The 20,099-nt window shown below is 47.2% G+C and overlaps 1 protein-coding gene across 2 annotated transcripts in view; it reads left to right on the top strand.

The window, feature by feature from the left end:
- LOC139273323 (ribosome-binding protein 1-like) overlaps positions 1-20,099 on the top strand; it is a 185,316-nt gene that overhangs the window by 124,179 nt on the left and 41,038 nt on the right. For both annotated transcript variants that reach the window (XM_070890104.1, XM_070890103.1), the window contains exons 12-18: positions 3,875-3,967; positions 4,922-4,996; positions 7,674-7,763; positions 7,889-7,981; positions 9,843-9,914; positions 10,514-10,609; positions 15,077-15,160. In XM_070890104.1, coding sequence (XP_070746205.1) covers positions 3,875-3,967; positions 4,922-4,996; positions 7,674-7,763; positions 7,889-7,981; positions 9,843-9,914; positions 10,514-10,609; positions 15,077-15,160 — 603 coding nt within the window. The remainder of the gene's footprint in view (positions 1-3,874; positions 3,968-4,921; positions 4,997-7,673; positions 7,764-7,888; positions 7,982-9,842; positions 9,915-10,513; positions 10,610-15,076; positions 15,161-20,099) is intronic.

The following is a 20,099-nucleotide window of genomic DNA, read 5'->3' as shown; positions in this document are numbered from 1 at the left end:
TATGTTACTGGACCAGTAATCCAGAGGCCTGGACTAATGACCAGACACGTGAGTTCAAATCCCACCATGGCATCTGCCTCATTTACCCCCCACCCCAACTGGTGTTTGCACCTCTGCTTCTAGTGACTCAGTGAATCAAAGTGTGATGCTGAGCCAGACCTCAGTCTGTGGGATAGTCTCAGTTGGGGCACTGCGATTGCTGGTCTGTCCTTGGGAGGGAGTAAAACAGCCCGGGATCCCATTCCTCCTCACTGTCCAGCTAACCCCTACCCGAAAGTGCACGTGTGTGGCTATTGGGTGAGGGTGGCTGTGCTTGAATAGCCCGCCGACCCCGTTGCCTAAACTCACTGAGGAGAACGATGGTTTGGGCAGAGGGTGGATGTGGAACTGTATTAGCAAAAGTTGTTCTTTTTGAGGTAAGGGAGGGATGGAATAGGGGAGGGCAAAACAAACATCTTTTGAAACATGTTTCAATATTGATCTTGTTAATTGGGTTTGGAAAATAGACTCAAATATTATATTTTAATTCATCATCATAGGCAGTCCCTCGGAATCGAGGAAGACTTGCTTCTATTCTAAAAATGATTCCGTAGGTGACTGAACAGTCCAACACAAGAACCACAGCTCCTGTCACAGGTGGGACTGACAGTCATTGAGGGAAAGGGAGGGTGGGACAAGTTTGGCGCACGCTCCTTCCGCTGCCTGCGCTTGATTTCTGCATTTTTATTTTTTTTAATTTTTAATTTTAATTCGTTGCCAATCTTTCCAATTCTTTGTCAAATCACAAACGCCAGAGGTCACCTTGCACACATCAAGGATCACTCTGCGCCAATGCTCTTAGCCAAAAGGCCTAGAGCCACTGCACCGTTCCTGGAAGTACTGCAATACCAGGTTCGTGCCATGGAGGTGGATGGGTCAGGCCCCCCACACACCTCCGTGGAGGTGGATGGGTCAAGCCACCCCACCCACCTCCTATTTCATGCTCTCGGCGATGAGACTCGAGGTGCTCAGCGCCCTCCCGGATGCACTTCCTCCACTTAGGGTGATCTTTGGCCAGGGACTCCCAGGTGTCGGTGGTACAATAGCTAATGTTTGAAATCGGTTCTTTATAATTAAGATATAGCTTATGACATTGGATGTTTATCTTTCCCCGGTGTCTATCATTGTTATGGTATCATAATGATACAGCACAGAAGGAGGCCATTCGGCCCATCGTGCCTGTTCCAGCTCTTTGAAAGAGCTATCTAATTAGTCCCACTCCCCCTGCTCTTTCCTTATAACCCTGCAAATTCCTTTTCAAGTATTTATCAAATGCCCTTTTTGAAAGTTACTATTGAATCTGCTTCCACCACTCTTTCAGGCCGTACATTCCAGATCATCATAACTCACTGTGTTAATAAAAACAATTCCACATCGTCGCTCTGTTTCTTTTGGCAATTATCTTAAATCTGTGTCGCCTGGTTACCGACCCTCCCGCCAGCGGAAACCGTTTCTAATTTGGATAGTTCTTTCAAAGATCCGGCACATGCAAGATTGGCCGAACGGCCTCTTTCTGTGCTCTATCATTCTAAAACCAGGCATGTTGCACATTGTTTCTGCCACCAGCTGCTTTGTATTCAGTCTGATATAAAGATAAGCTCCATGAGCTTGTCGTAATCACTGATCATTACTGCGCAGTTCAAATGGAGGTGAAGTATTGACCCACTTACATTAATTAAGTTAAATTCCAGCCCTGCCATTAGCTTTGGCGGCTGGTATTTCCTTGACCTGGGTTGTCATGCAGAAAGCTGCACTGTAAACATTCTTTCTCAGTTGTGGCTCAATGAGTAGCACTGAGACAGGAGGTTGTGTGATCAAATCCCATTCCAGCGACTTAGGCACGGAATCCAGGCTGACACTCCGAGGGTGCAGTACTGAGGGAGTGCTGCCCTGTCAGAGGTGCTGTCTTTTGGATGACACACCTCTCAGGTTGGCGTAAAAGATCCCATGGCACTATTCGAAAAGGAGTGTCCTCCAATATTTGTCCCTCTACCATCATTACTAAAACAGATTATCTGGTCATTTATCACATTGATGTTAGTGGGAGCTTGCTGTGTGCAAGCTGACTGGATTTTTCCACGATACGACAGTGACTACACTACATCGGCTGTAAAGCACCTTGGAATTTCCCGAGGTGATGAAAGACGCAGCATAAATGGGAGTTCTTTCTTTGCTTGGAAGCTTGTCTGTGAATCTGTGCACGGTGTGTCATTAAAAACTGTTTCCAAATAGGACCTTCGAGAGAAAAATTGGAAGGCCATGGAGGCTTTGGTGTTAGCCGAAAAAATGTGCGTAGAGAAATTCAGTGCTGCTCAGCAAATAAAGGTTGTGCACTCGCTCGGCGGTGTAACGGCACGGGTTCGGCGCTTGTGTGTTGTCTGGAGGAGGTGTTTAGAAGCCGGGGTGTTCCGCTTGTGTGCTGGGCAAATGGTGGGCTGCTCACCCATTAACTGAGCGGTGTAGTGGGGGCTGGCGAGTGGCTACACACTGCCGGTGTTGGAGCGTTCAGTCGGGACAGCGAGCCGGAGGCTCCCGGTCCTCATCAGTCAGTAACTGTCTTGTGTACGATAGAAAGAAGGGCATGACCTACGCAGTTGGCCATCTCGCTCTTGATCTCACGCAGCCTACTTTCCGATGAAGGACAAGGAGGGGTAGTTGCTCCCTGATAAACTTCTCCGATGTTCTGCTGAATGACATGGGCATCACAGCGCTACCGCTTGTCAAACTAATCGGCTGAAGTTTCTCCGTGGACGAAATTGCTCGTTTTTATTAGCCCCATTAGCGCCTCCGGGGGGGGTGCAGTCCCTGTCACAGGTGGGACAGATAGTCGTTGAGGGAAGGGGTGGGTGGGACTGGTTTGCCACACGCTCCTTCTGCTGCCTGCGCTTGATTTCTGCATGCTCTCGGCGATGAGACTCGAGGTTTTTTTTAATTTCAAAATATACTTTATTCATATAAAAATTTGTACAGTACATTCAAAAGCAGTTCAGTACATTTAGCTGCGGTCAGCAATCCCATACACTACATTTGGGTGCTGACGGCAGTTCCGTTCGATACATTCCCTTGCTTTTCAGTTCAAGTATAATTCGGTACAATACCGGATACATTGTAGTACATTCAACAAATTACATTACATGTGTCACTATACAGTACACGGAATGGGTGACGGTACATTTACATTTTTTCTTTTCAAGGTGCTCAGCGCCCTCCTGGATGCACTTCCTCCACTTAGGGCAGTCTTTGGCCAGGGACTCCCAGGTGTCAGTGGGGATGTTGCTCTTTATCAGGGAGGTTTTGAGGGTGTCCTTGAAATGTTTCCGCTGCCCAGCTTTGGCTCGTTTGCCGTGAAGGAGTTCCGAGTACAGTGCTTGCTTTGAGAGTCTTGTGTCTGCCATGTTAGTGTTGCTATTGCCTCTGTCATAACATTCAGACCCATTCTTAACCAGATAATTATCCCTCTGAGGCCAGTCATGTGATGGAGATGGATGGCCATCAGCAAGAAATAGTCACTATTGCAAAGGTAGTTTTGCATTTAGCTTCATTCCAGAGTCAGGCTTGGTAACGTTTCCATGTCAGCAATCTTGATTTAATGGTGTTATGGGCGCACATTGTTTAAAAGTCTTCTGCAAACCGATGAAACCGGACAGAAGGAGGAGTGGATTTGTGCCAACAATCTGATTTTTCAATGGCTCCTCCCTGGTGAGATTGCTGTCCTGTTGGGCTTGGTTACAATCAAGCAAAAATTGTCACATTACCCCCCCCCCCTCCCTTCCAGTCCAGATAGCTGCGTCCTCACCTATTAAATAAATCTTATCTATTTGTGTATTTTCTTTAGGAAGAGGCAGAGCATCAGCTGAGGTCGATCCACACACAAACCAAAGAAATGCTGCAAGGGCTCTTCCCAGAGGTGTCTGTACCCTCGCAACAGGTAGGAGACGATTCATCATCATCATAGGCAGTCCCTCGGAGCCGAGGATGACTTGCTTCCACTCTAAAAGTGAATTTTCAGGACACTGATGAGTCCAATGCGGGAATTACAGTCTCTGTCATAGGTGGGGCAGACGGTGGTTGAAGAAAAGGTTGAAGGATTACTTGCGTCCTAAGTGACTTTGTAATTTAAGAGCTGGCCAACGTGCTGAGCAAATGCTGCGTTGCTACCTGAAAAGATGGAATGTGCGATTCTAAATGTTATTGTCAGTAATGTCGCTATATATTTAGATGAGCCCAGCTCACACCACCAGGCGTCAAGGCAAGCTGTGCAGATTATGAGGGCCCCAGCTCCAGTCTGTGCTCAGTAGGGCTGCTCCCGAGCGGGAAAATCCGCAAGGCCCCGCACCCGTTGCTGTCCGGCGACCCCTGCTGGGAAGTGCATGTAGGCGCACACATCTGGTGAGTCCATTTCAGGCTCAGCTCTCGAGCTGCTTAAGCTCGGGTAAGAAGAATGGCCACTTGGGGGAGGTGTCCGAGGCCTGCTGGTCATCATGGGAACAGGAGCTGGGCCCGAGGCCTGCTGGTAGTTGTGGAGCCTGAGGCCTGCTAATAACTGTGCAGCATTACCTCAGTTGGAGGCCTGGTGGGAGCCTTGCAGTAGAACCTCAGCAACAGTCAGAGCCTTAAGGAAAGGTGGAATTAAAATTGCCCGGATACAGGGAACATTCAATCCTTCTTTGCTCCCTCTTGTGAATAAGATGAGAGTTTGATTTTTGGCCAAGACCTGTATTTTTTTTTTAAAGTATATTGAGTGGTGATTTCAATTTTGTACGCTTTTCATTTGAGTAACAAACGGGAAACCTACAAAATTGAAATCGGTGTGAAATAAATGAAGACAATCACTGTTTAGCATAAAACAACTGCATGCTGATAAATGTACCTTATGTTTCAGCTCTACAGTGACTGGTTGCAAGAGTTCAAGCAGAAGGCCTTGGAGTCCCTGAACCAGCAGAGCACAGATCCCTCAGTGAGTACTGGCCCAGAAAAAACAAATGGCAGAGATTAAGGTGTCTGTACGTTTTTTAATTTCACTTTTCTCCCCTCTGGTCCTGACTGTACTGACTTGTGATGGGCTCTGGTTACAAGGTCATCAGCAACAGCCGACTCCTTAGAACCATAGAATAATACGGCACAGAAGGAGGCCATTCGGCCCATCGTGCCTGTGCCAGCCAGCCTCCAATTCAACTCGAATAACAATGGTTTCAAGCTGATGATTGTATTGCCCCCCAGAAAGGAACAATGACCCTGATTTGATCCTTGACACCCCACAAACACCCCCCGACAAATGCCATAAATCCCCCTCCAGCTGGTCTCCCCGGGATGCAACTGGTCTATCCGCTATTTTGGAGAAGAACGACGGGATCCATCCCGTCTCCACGATCTAGCGCTTGGAGCATGGCAACACTTGGTTGTCCTTCATGGGCAGTTAGTATTGTCGCGCTATTCAACCAGGTCAGGCATCACGGTTGAGCCCACCTAATGGTTACAGATGCTTTCCAGCCTGAGTCACTGGATATTTATCAGGAACGGGAGATTCCCAGCCTGAGTCACTGGATATTGATCAGGAACAGGTGAGTTCCAGCCTGAGTCACTGGATATTGATCAGGAACAGGTGATTTCCAGCCTGAGTCACTGGATATTGATCAGGAACAGGAGATTTCCAGCCTGAGTCACTGGATATTGATCAGGAACAGGTGATTTCTAGCCTGAGTCACTGGATATTGATCAGGAACGGGTGATTTCCAGCCTGAGTCACTGGATATTGATCAGGAACGGGTGATTTCCAGCCCGAGTCACTGGATATTGATCAGGAACAGGAGATTTCCAGCCTGAGTCACTGGATATTGATCAGGAACAGGTGATTTCCAGCAGGATTCGCTGGATATTGATCCGGAGACCAGTTTTAATAGAGGTGGCATCTTTGGGCTCCTGCAGGTGAAGCAATCTCGAGCAGCCCAGCCCTGGGGAGGACGGAATGGAAACACATGGAAGGAGGCGAGCAGGAGAGGCTTTCCTTCCCTTTCAAATTTCACAATCACCAATTGTCTCCGTTTGAATCTGAAATGAATAAAGAATACAGCCAGTCCTGCTAATGTGCAACACTGCCTACAAGGAATATGTTTTCTCTCTCTCTATTATACATAGAATTTGTGTACACATTTAAATAGTCTGAGTTGTGTAGTAAAAAAAAAAGTTTCTTGGTTAACTATAATTTTTAATTTTACATATCTGTAGCAAAAATATATCTTACTCCAAAATGTGTCCCTCAGTACAGTGTATCCATACCGTATAACAAGTAATTAACTCAATCGAATCTCCTACATTAAATCTGTGGATGTAAAGGGAAAGGGATTGCAATTGTTGTTCAGTGATATATTATGTTGCCCATCTATTGAAAAGAAAGAAGCTTACATTTCTGTAGCGCCTTTCACAATACCCCAGAATGCTTTACAGCCAGTGCAGTCACTTCAAAAGTGTAGTTAGGAAACGCGGCAGCCAGTTTGTGCACAGCAAGCTCCCACAAACAGAAATGGCCAGATAATCTATTTTAGTGATGTTGGTTCAGGAATAAGTATTGGCCGAGACACTGGAGAGAACCTGTTTTTCAAATATTGCTGTGGGATCTTTTACGTCTGCCTGAGAGAGCAGACGGGATTCGGTTTACTGTCTCATCCGAAAGACAACACCTCCGACAGCGCAGCACTCCCTCAGCACTGCACTGGAGTGTCAGCCTGGATTATGTGCTCCAGCACAGCTGACACCTGTTGATAACTATGAAAAATAGTTTGGTCTGTCCATGTATTGGCCTGTGTTTACTGTCACAGAATCTGCTACCGCTGCTTAGTCACAATGTGAATCGTTTCACACTTCAGATTATTTTCAGAAAATGTGTCAATTAATCTGCCATCCCAGGGATAACATTTCCTCTGTGTTCTACTTTTCACATGGTAGTCCGTGTGTTTGTATCAAATACCCAGCTGTGTTAACTTTCCAAACCCCCGTCTTTGTAAACTGCAACTTGTTTATGTTTGAATGCACGTAATCCCTCATTGTGATTCTGCACCTCTCACATCCACAGTCTATTGTCCACAGTTACCGCAGTGAGCTCCTTGCCTACCTTCTGATACACCCAAAGGATAACCTTAGTTACTCAGCTGTGGCTCAGAGGTGGCACTCTCGTCTCGGAGTCGAGAGGTTGTGGGTTCAAGCCCCACTTCAGTGACACGAACATAGGGTGACACTCCCAGTGCAGTGCTAAGGGAGCGCTGTACTGTTGTCGATGCTGTCTTTTGAATGAGACATTAAACCGAGGCCCCGTCTGCCCTCTCAGGTGGATATAAAAGATCACATGGCATTATTCGAAGAAGAACAGTGGTGTTCTCCTGGTATTCTGGCCAATATTTATTCAGCATCTTTAAAAACAGATTATCTGGTCATTACCACTTTGCTGTTTGTGGGAGCTTGCTGTGCACAAATTGGCTGCCGCGTTTCCTACACATTATAACAGTGACTACACTCCAAAAGTACTTCATTGGCAGTAAAGCACTTTAGGATATCCTGAGGTCATGAAATGCAAGCCTTTCTTTCTATTGCCTACAGAAGTGTTTATGGTCATTCATTTCTTCCTCTTCAAACTCTTTCAGGATGCAGCACTTAAATTAAAAGAAGCAGAAGAAGCCCAAAGCACTTTACAAGCAGATTGTGACCAGTACAGGACGGTTCTTGCAGAGACAGTGAGTTCATTCAAACTCTCCCTTCCCTCTGTTCACACATTAGCTGTCGATCACAGAGTTGGCCACATGGCAGGAACTGGACTTTTCAGTGTGTGTTGTTTTTTCCCCCCTGCTCGCTGTCACAGGAAGGAATGCTGAGAGACCTGCAGAAAAGCGTAGAGGAGGAGGAGCACGTGTGGAAAGGGAAGATAGCGGAATCCGAGGCACAAGTTCAGAAGGTGAGGCCATGTTTCCCAAGTGTGAGGCTTCCCCGTTCTGCGCTCGTGTGGAATGAAAGAGTTTTGGAACATTATCGTTCTTGTTCAACAGTCCAAGGAGATCTTGGCCCTGCAAGCCGGTTTGCTGTCTGGTTGTTTTATCTCTGGCTTGCTCTCGCTCTCTCTTTTACCCTTCTCTCCCGGAGCTGGGAACTCACTGCGGGTAGTTTTGACTTTGTGCGACAATGTACAACGGGCGATATCGATTCACTGCCTGTTTACATCTCTCCTATTTTCATTTCAGTTGACTTCAATACGAATGAAATTTGGGTAGCGATGTACAACAGGCACAGATCCATTTTACACTAACGCTCAAAGTCAAAATGACCCCCATTCATTCCAACTAGCCTGATTACATTTTTCTCCCATTCCCTCCTCTCCTTAAGTTGTTGGGTCCTTGCTGGGATACAGTCCAACAGGCAAGAGTCATACCCCCGCACTCCCCGCCTCCCCCCCCAAAAACCTCACCCAAATGCCTGTTAGTCAGGCATTAAGCTTTAACAGAGTGCTGACCGGACTATGTACCTGTACTCTTGTACCCGCTCCGGGGTGGTGTTCGCTCAATATCCACACGTGTACACTAGTGTATCTCAGCCATGTCCGATACAATCCTTGCTCAATATCCTTTCCACCATCTCAATTGCAGCACTGTTCTGGCTGTGTTCAGATAACTTGGCACAGAACCATTTCGACAGTGACTACACTTCAAAGCTACCTCATTGGGACATGCTGAGGTTGTGAAAGGCGCCGCATAAATGCAAGTCTTTTTCTTTAGAACAAGTTTCAAATCCAGCACCTTTCTGGTCAGTGTAGTTCAAGAGGATGGGGATCTAACCTGGGACCTTTGTGGTTCAGAGAAGGTGTTGCCTTCAAGCCAGTGGGAGAGCATTCTCTTCTTTCTTTTCCCACCTTTGTCTCAGGACCCATTCCCCAACCCAGGAGGTACGGTGCACTGGTGGTCTGCTGGCAGGCCTGTTGGATAGTGTCCCTTTGTAACCAGTGACTAGGGAATGAGCACGAGAGGCTGGGGTCCATTGTGGGTACCATCTATGTTTAAGCTCCTTCTCTTGTTGTGCACTGGCAATAGGCAGCCTTGGGCTCTGCAGTTCCCACTGATGGCCCAGCCAATCTCAGGAACACGCGATGTGGCAAATTGTGAGTCCGGAGTCAGTATCAGTACCAACAATAGTTTGCATTCATACAGCACCTTTAACTTAGTAAAACCGCCCTGGGTGCTTCACAGGAGCGTTATCAAACAATATACTGCGGAGGCTGGCAATCCGAAACAAAAACAGAAAATACTGGGAATACTCAGCGGGTCAGGCAGCATCTGTGGAAAGAGAAACAGAGTTAATGTTTCACTTTGCTGACCTTTCTTCAGAACTGATCAGAACCTTTCTGATGGAAGGCCACTGACCTGAAACATTAACTGTTTCTCTCTCCACTGATGCTGGCTGACCATGCTGAGTGTTTTCCAAGCATTTTCTGTTTTTTCGAAAAATAAAGAGCACCTTTTTAAGGTCCAGTTACATTTTGTGTACTTAAACTCTTCTAATCCCCTGTAAGCGGTGTGTTGTTACAGTTTGTACGGTCTAACTAAAGCTAATTGCATTGCATGCAGTCTTGGTTTCTTCAATAGCAATCTAGAGTATATAGTTTAGTAGAGCAGTCACAGCGCGACATTGTTACACCGGCCATCGCGTACAGCGGGCAGATTGCGCTCTCACCGATGCATCCTCTATCAGCGGTGGGGTCTGTAAAAGGTTGCAACCTTTTTGGGAACAAGTATGGTAGCAGTTAATGGGCACTTCTGTTTCTACAGGCACAAACACAAGTAAAAACATTAGAGGAAACGCTGGAGAAACTGAAGCTAGAATCCCAAAACACGGAACAGGTACTTTTTTTTTCATTTACTCCATAGGAGCAGGAGTCGGCCATTCGGCCCCTCGGACCTGCTCTGCCATTCAATGGGATTATGTCTAATCTGTACCTCAACTCTCATTCACCCGCCGTTGCTCCGTATCACTCACCCAACAAAAATCTATCGATCTCAGTCTTGAAAGCTCCAATTGTCCCACAGCCTTTTGGAGGAGAGAGTTCCAAATTCCCAATACCCTTTGTGTGAAGAAGTGCTTCCTGATTTCACTTCTGAACGGCCTGGCTCTAATTTTGAGATTATGTCCCCTCGTTCTTGATTCCCCCACCAGAGGAATCTGTATCCTCCCAATCGAATCTTCTTGTAACCTCGAAGACCTTGACTCCTTGCCTGGGCTCAGGTCCATGGCCACTGGTTGACTCCAGCTGCCTTACCCAAGGACTCATTGAATTGTGGGACCTCATGGCCAGGCTCAATCCCATCCTTTCTTGATGCCCACGTTCCTATATTTCGACAGGGATCACTGTTCATCAACTGGGAGTGGAACGGTGTCGTACGCGGGTAAGACATTGCTTTGAGTAATTCTGGAGTGATTTGAATCTCTGTTTGCTCCTCAGATGAAGGAACTGGTCGCTGAGTTGGAGCTACAGTTACAGCACCAATTAGAATCTGCACACACTCAGTGTGAGAAATACTCGGTAGAAGTAAAAGAGGTGAGTGTGGCCACAGATGTCTGTATTTTTCTTTCAGTTTTAGTGACTTTGTGAACACGTTTGTATACAGTGCATTAACAGATTCAGTAAACGTAACTCACAGGGAAATCTGTGGGGTCCCCCCCGAACTGCACCCGAGCGACTCTCAGTCTGTACCCCGGGGACTCTCGGAGGCCGAAATTGCCCCTTTTTATAGCCGTGTTGGTGCTAACGGGGCGCAATGCCGTTTTTGCCTGGGGGATGGGGGCACGAGCATCCCTGGGGAAATTGCCCTGGAGGTTTGGGGAGGGGGGCGGTGGCTGTCGCAGCAGCGCCTCGATTAGCGCCCCGGGCCAGCGCGCAACCGGCGATGGTCCCTCACTGCCCCTCGCCGACCCCCTTAACGCCCCAGGTGGGAAATTGCCCCGCGGGTCGCGAAGCTGGCAGGCATCCGCTGCCGAGCACTCCTTAAAGGGGAGGCCTTTAGCGCCCCGAGCCGCCATCTTTATTTGTCAGCCGACTCTTGTGTCAGCCCACCAATGGCAACCCTTGATACGACTGGACCGCCATCATGCAGCCCAGCACTCCGTTTTGGGTGCCGGGCTGCTGGCCCAGTCGAGCACGTCCCTGGTAGCCCAGTGGTGGCCACTAAAGGGCCAGCAGAGTACGCAGCGCCCCCCCCCCCTTTAATTGAAGGCGAGGGGCGTAAGGGCCACATCTAACTCCGAATTGCATATATCCAATGAACTGGCATCAACAACTCTCTGCAGCAGGGAATTCCACAGGTTAACAACTCTCTGAGTGAAGAAGTTTCTCTTCATCTCAGTCCTAAATGGCTTACCCCTTATCCTAAGACTCTGTCCCCTGGTTCTGGACTTCCCCAACATCGGGAACATTCTTCCCGCATCTAGTCTGTCCAGTCCTGTCAGAATCTTATATGTTTCTATGAGATCCCCTCTCAACCTTCTAAACTCCAATGTATAAAGGCCCAGTTGATCCAGTCTCTCCTCATATATCAGTCCAGCCATCCCTGGAATAAGTCTGGTGAACTTTCGCTGCACTCCCTCAATAGCAAGAACGTCCTTCCTCAGATTAGGAGACCAAAACTGAACACAATATTCCAGGTGAGGCCTCACCAAGGCTTTGTACAACTGCAGTAAGACCTCCCTGCTCCTATACTCAAATCCCCTAGCTATGAAGGCCAACATGCCATTTTCCTTCTTCACTGCCTGCTGTACCTGCATGCCAACTTTCAATGACTGATGAACCAAGACACCCAGGTCTCGTTGCACCTCACCTTTTCCTAATCTGCCACCATTCAGATAATAATCTGCCTTCGTGTTTTTGCCCCCAAAGTGCATAACCTCACATTTATCCACATTATACTGCATCTGCCATGCACTTGTCCACTCACCTAACCTGTCCAAGTCACCCTGCAGCCTCTTAGCGTCCTCCTCACAGCTCATACCTCCACACAGTCTAGTGTCATCTGCAAACTTGGAGATACTACACTCAATTCCTTCATCTAAATCATTAATGTATATTTTAAAGAGCTGGGGTCCCAGCACTGAGCCCTGCGGCACTCCACTTGTCACTTCCTGCCATTCTGAAAAGGACCCGTTTATCCCGACTCTCTGCCTCCTATCTGCCAACCGGTTCTCTATCCACGTCAGTACATTACCCCTAATACCATGTGCTTTGATTTTGCTCACCAATCTCTTGTGTGGGACCTTGTCAAAAGCCTTTTGAAAGTCCAAATACACCACATCCATTGGTTCTCCCTTGTCCACTTTGCTCGTTACATCCTCAAAAAACTCCAGAAGATTTGTCAAGCATGATTTCCCTTTCACAAATCCAGGCTGATTTAGACCGATCCTATCACTGCTTTCCAAATGCGCTGCTATTTCATCCTTAATGATTGATTCCAATATTTTCCCCACTACTGATGTCAGGCTAACGGGTCTATAATTACCCGCTTTCTCTCTCCCTCCTTTTTAAAAAGTGGTGTTACATTAGCTACCCTCCAGTCCATAGGAACTGATCCAGAGTCGATAGACTGTTAGAAAATGATCATCAATGCATCCACTATTTCCAGGGCCACTTCCTTAAGTACTCTGGGATGTAGACTATCAGGCCCCGGGGATTTATTGGCCTTCAATCCCATCAATTTCCCCCACAATTTTCTGCCTAATAAGGATATCCTTCAATTCCTCCTTCTCACTAGACCCTCGGTCCCCTAGTACCTCCGGAAGGTTATTTGTATCTTCCTTTGTGAAGACAGAACCAAAATATTTGTTCAATTGGTCTGCCATTTCTTTGTTGCCCATTATAAATTCAGCTGAATCCGACTGCAAGGGACCTACGTTTATCTTCACTAATCTTTTTCTCTACACATATCTATAAAAGCTTGTGCAGTCAGTTTTTATGTTCCCGTCAAGCTTCCTCTCGTACTCTATTTTCCCCCTCTTAGTTAAACCCTTAGTCCTCCTCTGCTGAATTCTAAATTTCTCCCAGTCCTCAGGTTTGCTGCTTTTTCTGGCCAATTTATATGCCTCTTCCTTGGATTTAATACTATCCTTAATTTCCCTTGTTAGCCACGGTTGAGCCACCTTCCCCATTTTATTTTTACTCCAGACAGGGATGTACAATTGTTGTAGTTTATCCATGTGATCTGTAAATGTTTGCCATTGCCTATCCACCGTCAACCCTTTAAGTATCATTTGCCAGTCTATTCTAGCCAATTCACACCTCATACCGTTGAAGTTACCTTTCATTAAGTTCAGGACCCTAGTTTCTGAATTAACTGTGTCACTATCCATCTTAATAAAGAATTCTACCATATTATGGTCACTCTTCTCCAAGGGGCCTCGCACAACAAGATTGCTAATTAGTCCCTTCTCATTACACATCACCCAATCTAGGATGGCCAGTTCTCTAGTTGGTTCCTCGACATATTGGTCCAGAAAACCATCCCTAATACACTCCAGGAAATCTTCCTCCACCGCATTGCTACCAGTTTGGTTAGCCCAATCAATATGTAGATTAAAGTCACCCATGATAACTGCTGTATCTTTATTGCACACATCCCTTCTTTCTTGTTTGATGCTGTCCCCAACCTCACTACTATTGTTTGGTGGTCTGTTCACAACTCCCACTCGCGTTTTCTGCCCTTTGGTATTCCGCAGCTCCACCCATACCGATCCCACATCATCCAGGCTAATGTCTCTCCTTACTATTGCATTAATTTCCTCTTTAACCAGCAACGCCACCCCGCCTCTTTTCCTTTCTGTCTATGCTTCCTAAATGTTGAATATCCCTGGATGTTGAGTTCCCAGCCTTGGTCACCCTGGAGCCATGTCTCCGTGATGCCAATTACATCATATCCGTTAACTGCTATCTGCGCAGTTAATTCGTCCACCTTGTTCCGAATACTCCTTGCATTGAGGCACAAAGCCTTCAAGCTTGTTTTTTTAACATACTTTGTCCCTTTAGAATTTTGCTGTAATGTGACCCTTTTTGTTTTTTGCCTTGGGCTTCTCTGCCCTCCACTTTTACTATTCTCCTTTCTATCTTTTGCTTCTGCCTCTATTCTATTTCCCTCTGTCTCCCTGCATAGGTTCCCATCCCCCTGCCATATTAGTTTAACTCCTCCCCAACAGCACTAGTAAACACTCCCCCTAGGACATTGGTTCTGGTCCTGCCCAGGTGCAGACCGTCCGGTTTGTACTGGTCCCACCTCCCCCAGAACCGGTTCCAATGCCTCAGGAATTTGAATCGCTCCCTTCTGCACCACTCCTCAAGTCACGTAGTCATCTGAGCTATCCTGCGATTCTTACTCTGACTAGCACGTGGCATTGGTAGCAATCCTGAGATTACTACTTTTGAGGTCTAACTTTTTAATTTAGCTCCTAGCTCCCTAAATTCGTCTTGTAGGAACTCATTCCGTTTTTTACCTATATCGTTGGTACTTATATGTACCACGACAACTGGTTGTTCACCCTCCCTTTTCAGAATGTCCTGCACCCGCTGCGAGACATCCTTGACCCTTGCACCAGGGAGGCAACATACCATCCTGGAGTTTCAGTTGCGGCCGCAGAAACGCCTATCTATTCCCCTTACAATCGAATTCCCTATCACTATAGCTCTCCCACTCTTTTTCCTGCCCTCCTGTGCAGCAGAGCCAGCCACGGTGCTATGTACAAGAAAACTATATTTGGTAAATATTCTGACAAGGGGTTGTTACTGCTGCACTGTACGGTGCACGTGAGCTATTTGTTGATGCTATCTCCTGGTGGTGATGGCTGGCATCGGACTGTTGCGTCACCTCCATTGCAGCAAGAGTGCTGTGGTCTTTAGTAAAAAGGCATCCAAACAGCACTAAATGCGTGGTGTAACTCTGGTGTTAAATGAGGCCTAGAACTGGCCTATCACAGTACATTGAATCAGTAACTTCAATTCAGAACATTCTCCTTTTTTCCTCCCTTGCAGTTGAGCGAGCTCTTAATAGAAACACAAAGCCAGCTTGAATCGGCCAATAAAGAGGTACAAAAACACAGTGAGGATCTTTCACAGGTGAGGATAATTCATTTTGTAACCCCGATCTCTGTTCCTTCACTTCAAGTAAATCTTCAAGCTAACAACACGCACTTAAAAGTCAACGAAAGGGTACTTTTATCAAAATAAAATGGTTCTAACTTCTGATCTTAACTTGAGGTGACTTGCTTATCCTGGTGATAGGGAAGTGTATCATTGACTAGTGACGCCAGTTCAACAGGGAAATGAGAGGAGCTGTGTCCAGCGTTCTGACCAGCCCCAGGAAGATGGTGCATTCAGGATCTGAAAGCTCTGATAATATTTAAATGAGGAAGCTGAGCCGATTTGACTCGCTGGTAACTTGGATCCTATTCTTCTGTAGACCCTTTCCACGTTGATTGTGGGGTGGTACATGCACACCTAGCCATCATCATAGGCAGTCACTTAAATCGAGGATGAATTGCTTCCACATGAAAAAGTTCACAGATGTTTCAATGAAGGATCTAATATTCCAGATCCTGAACTACATCCTGAAGGGTGGAAGATGCCTGTGCGTGGATTTTTTTAACGTGGGGTGACCGTTGCACACCAGCCACCGCACGGGCTTGACAGAGCCAGGTCTTGGTCCAGTGGCAAGGGTTAACCAAGACGACTGGAGACCAGCTCTGCTGCACGGACCTAGGGCGCACACATATCGCAGTGTGGGCTGGTCCGTGCTGCCCCTGGGCCCTCGCCTCTTCTGGGCCCCGAAATCGCGCCTCTCCTGGGCCCTGATCACATCCCTCTACAATCTCTCGCCGTTCCTTCACCCCGACATCACCGCTCCTGCCCACGCTCCAATCACCGACCTGGACCTTGATGACGTCCCTTTTTACTGCCGTTGCTCTCCTGTTCCAGCACATGCTGCTCCCTGGAGTGGTATGCCGCCACGCTATTCCTTCCGCTCCCCGGCCTGCTCCGATGGTGCTCACAGGCCGGAAAGCGGAAGGAGCAACGTGGCGACCTGGCCCAGCAGACACCTAGTAGTGGGGATGTATTTGCTTCATGGGTTCTTTGCTTAAAAATTCATAGCAACACATTGCTATTAAGAACTAGTTGGTTTATTAACAAAGGTTCAACCATCACACGACACATTACCAGTTCATCCACCAGGCTCACAACTGCATACCTTATCGTGAATGACCCAGACCCAACTGACTGGGATTTTATTGGGTCTTGTGAACATCATCATGTGACTGGGTAAGCCACTCACAATGCAACAGCTCTACAACTATTTTAATTATAACTTTAAGCCAAGTGTCCCCTTTGGTAAGGGCACCAAAACCCACAAATTAACAAATGAACATTAAAGAAAACCTTGACGAATCAAATTAAAATTCTGTTCCCGGGGGTGAAGATGCACTCCAGTCCCTCCGGCGCCCACCTCTCGCGGAGGGCCGCGAGTGAACTGGTGGACACCGGGTGCTCCATCTCCAGGGATACATGGCTTGATGTAACCGCGGAAGAGAGGCAGGCAGTCGGGCTGAACGACTGCCCGCTGCCTGGACCGGCTGATGGCCACACCTTAACCATGCCCAGGAGCAGTCCTACGAGGAGGCCCTCAGACTTACCTGCTCCCCTCCACACAGGGTGCCCAAAGATCAGGAGTGTGGAACTGAAGTGCTGCCAGAACTTGAGGAGCAGCCCCTTCAAATAATGGAAGAGGGGCTGCAACCTCGCACATTGTACATAAACGTGGAACACGGACTCCTCCAGACCACAGAAATTGCAGGCAAGCACACTCACAAGTGCATACATTACAGGCATGTTCTGGGTGTTTAAATCCCCTGCAATCTCTGATTTTTTTTTAATGGAACCACACCTTTCTTCGAAAGAAAGTGCCTTGGATCACTTAATGGAACGCCAAAACAATGGGTAATCAGTTCTGCGATTCGTCCAGAGAGCGAGAAGCCATTATCTGGAGTCTTAAGATGCTCACAAACCCAGTGGATTGGAATAGGGTTTATGGGGAAGCTTGTGATTTTTAAAAATGTATTTGTTACATTATAAATGTTAATTTCAGCAGTGTAAGAACCATCGTGGTGGCTATATCACGGGGAAAATATTTTTTGCTGCATTGTGATTGGATAGAAAGTTTCTTAGTGGAGCGTGATGGGCCAGAGAATTGAAATTGGGGTTTTGTGTAATATGTTTTGTGTTATGTGTTCGTTCTACTTTTGTTACTCAGAAAGGAGAAAACAAAGAGCTATAGTAAAGAAAAGGTGACAAGCAAACTTAGCAGTCACAATAGAATGTTATTATAAACATACAACTTTTATGTAAGAAATACATAACTAAAATTTTAAGACACAACTAATACAAAAACAAAATACTGCGGATGCTGGAATCTGGAATGAAAACAGAAAATGCTGGAAATCTCAGCAGGTCAGGCAGCATCTGTGGAGAGGAAGCAGAGTTAACGTTTCGGGTCGATGACCCTTTGTCAGAACTGGAGAGTGTTGGGAAAGAACAGATTCTTAACCTGCACTGAAAGGGGGAGGGGAAGAAAGAACAAAAGGGAAGGTCTGTGATAGGGGGGAGGACAGGAGAGATTAGAGAGACAAAAGGGATGATGGCCCAAATTCAAATGGTAATGCCAGGAGTTAGAAAAACATGAGTCAAGATAGGGTGTGAATGACGGGATAATAACCAGCGGCCATTAGAGAAAAGGAGAAAAAAAGAAACAGGCTCTTGGGGGGGGGGGGGGGGGGGCAAAGATTGGCAGCGATTAAGTTCTGAAATTGTTGAACTCGATGTTGAGTCCAGAAGGCTGTAAAGAGCCTAAACGAAAGATGAGGTGCTGTTCCTCGAGCTTGAGCTGAGCTTCATTGGAACAGTGGAGGAGGCCGAGGACAGAGATATCAGAGTGGGAATGGAGTGGAGAATTAAAGTGACAGGCGACCGGAAGCTCAGGGTCACACTTGCGGACTGAACGGAGGTGCTCTGCAAAGCATTCACCCAATCTACGTTTGGTCTCCCCAATGTAGAGGAGACCGCACCGTGAGCAGCGAATACAGTATACTAAATTGAAAGAAGTACAAGTAAATCGCTGTTCACCTGGAAGGAGTGTTTGGGGCTTTGGAGAGTGGGAAGGGAGGAGGTAAAAGGGTAGGTGTTGTATCTCCTGTGCTTGCACGGAAAGGTGCCTTGGGAAGGGGAGAGGGTGCTGGGGGTAACTGCGGAATGGACCAGGGTGTCGCGGAGGGAGCGCCCCTTCGGAATGCTGAGAGGGAAGGGGAGAGGAAGGTGTGATTGGTGGTGGGATCACGCTGGAGGTGGCGGAAATGGCAGAGGACGTGGAGGCTGGTGGGGTGAAAGGTGAGGACAAGGGGAACCCTGCCGTGGTTCTAAGAGGGAGGGGAAGGGGTGAGAGCAGAGGTGCGGGAAATAGAACAGACACGGTCGAGGGCCATGTTAACCACAGCGGAGGGGAATCCTCTGTTGAGGAAAAAGGAAGACATATCAGAGGCACCAGTGTGAAAGGTGGCGTCGTCGGAGCAGATGCGACAGAGACGGAGAAATTGGGAGAATGGAATGGAAACATAGAAACATAGAAAATAGGTGCAGGAGTAGGCCATTCGGCCCTTCGAGCCTGCACCACTATTCAATAAGATCATGGCTGATCATTCATCTCAGTACCCCTTTCCTGCTTTCTCTCCATACCCCTTGATCCCTTTAGCCATAAGGGCCATATCCAACTCCCTCTTAAATATATCCAATGAACTGGCATTAACAACTCTCTGTGGTAGAGAATTCCACAGGTTAACAACTCTCTGAGTGAAGAAGTTTCTCCTCATTTGGGTCCTAAATGGCTTACCCCTTATCCTTAGACTGTGACCCCTGGTTCTGGACTTCGCCAACACGGGAACATTCTTCCTGCATCTCGCCTGTCCAGTCCCGGCAGAATTTTATATGTTTCTATGAGGTTCCCTCTCATTCTTCTAAACTCCAGTGAATACAGGCCCAGTCGATCCAGTCTCTCCTCATATGTCGGTCCTGCCATCCCAGGAATCAGTCTGGTGGACCTTCGCTGCACTCCCTCAATAGCAAGTGGATTTGAGTCTAGGAGCAGGGAGGTGTTACTGTAGTTGTACAGGGCCTTGGTGAGGCCTCACCTGGAATATTGTGTTTAGTTTTGGTCTCCTAATCTGAGGAAGGACGTTCTTGCTATTGAGGGAGTGCAGCGAAGGTTCACCAGACTGATTCGCGGGATGGTAGGACTGACATATGAGGAGAGACTGGATCGACTGGGCCTGTATTCACTGGAGTTTAGAAGGATGAGAGGGGATTTCATAGAAACATATAAAATTCTGACGGGACTGGACAGGTTAGATGTGGGTAGAATGTTCCCGATGTTGAGGCAGTCCAGAACCAGGGGACATAGTCTTAAGGATAAGGGGTAAGCCATTTAGGACCGAGATGAGGAGAATCTTCTTCACTCAGAGTTGTTGACCTGTGGAATTCTTTACCACAGAGAGTTGTTGATGCCAGTTCATTGGATATATTCAAGAGGGAGTTAGATATGGCCCTTATGGCTAAAGGGATCAAGGGGTATGGAGAGAAAGCAGGAAAGGGGTACTGAGGTGAATGATCAGCTATGATCTTATTGAATGGTAGTGCAGGCTCGAAGGGCCGAATGGTCTACTCCTGCACCTATTTTCTATGTTTCTATACTCAAATCCCCTAGCTATGAAGGCCAACATGCCATTTGCCTTATTCACTACCTGCTGTACCTGCATGCCAACTTTCAATGACTGATGTACCATGACATCCAGGTCTGGTTGCACCTCCTCTTTTCCTAATCTGCTGCCATTCAGATAATATTCTGCCTTCATGTTTTTGCCACCAAAGTGGATAACCTCACATTTGTCCACATTATACTGCATCTGCCATGCATTTGCCCACTCACCCAACCTCTCCAAGTCACCCTGCAGCCTCT

Source organism: Pristiophorus japonicus, chromosome 9 (genome assembly GCF_044704955.1).
Source record: "Pristiophorus japonicus isolate sPriJap1 chromosome 9, sPriJap1.hap1, whole genome shotgun sequence".
Classification (NCBI taxonomy): domain Eukaryota; kingdom Metazoa; phylum Chordata; class Chondrichthyes; family Pristiophoridae; genus Pristiophorus; species Pristiophorus japonicus.
Note: the sequence above shows the minus strand (reverse complement) of the source record. Positions and strands in the feature narration are given on the sequence as shown.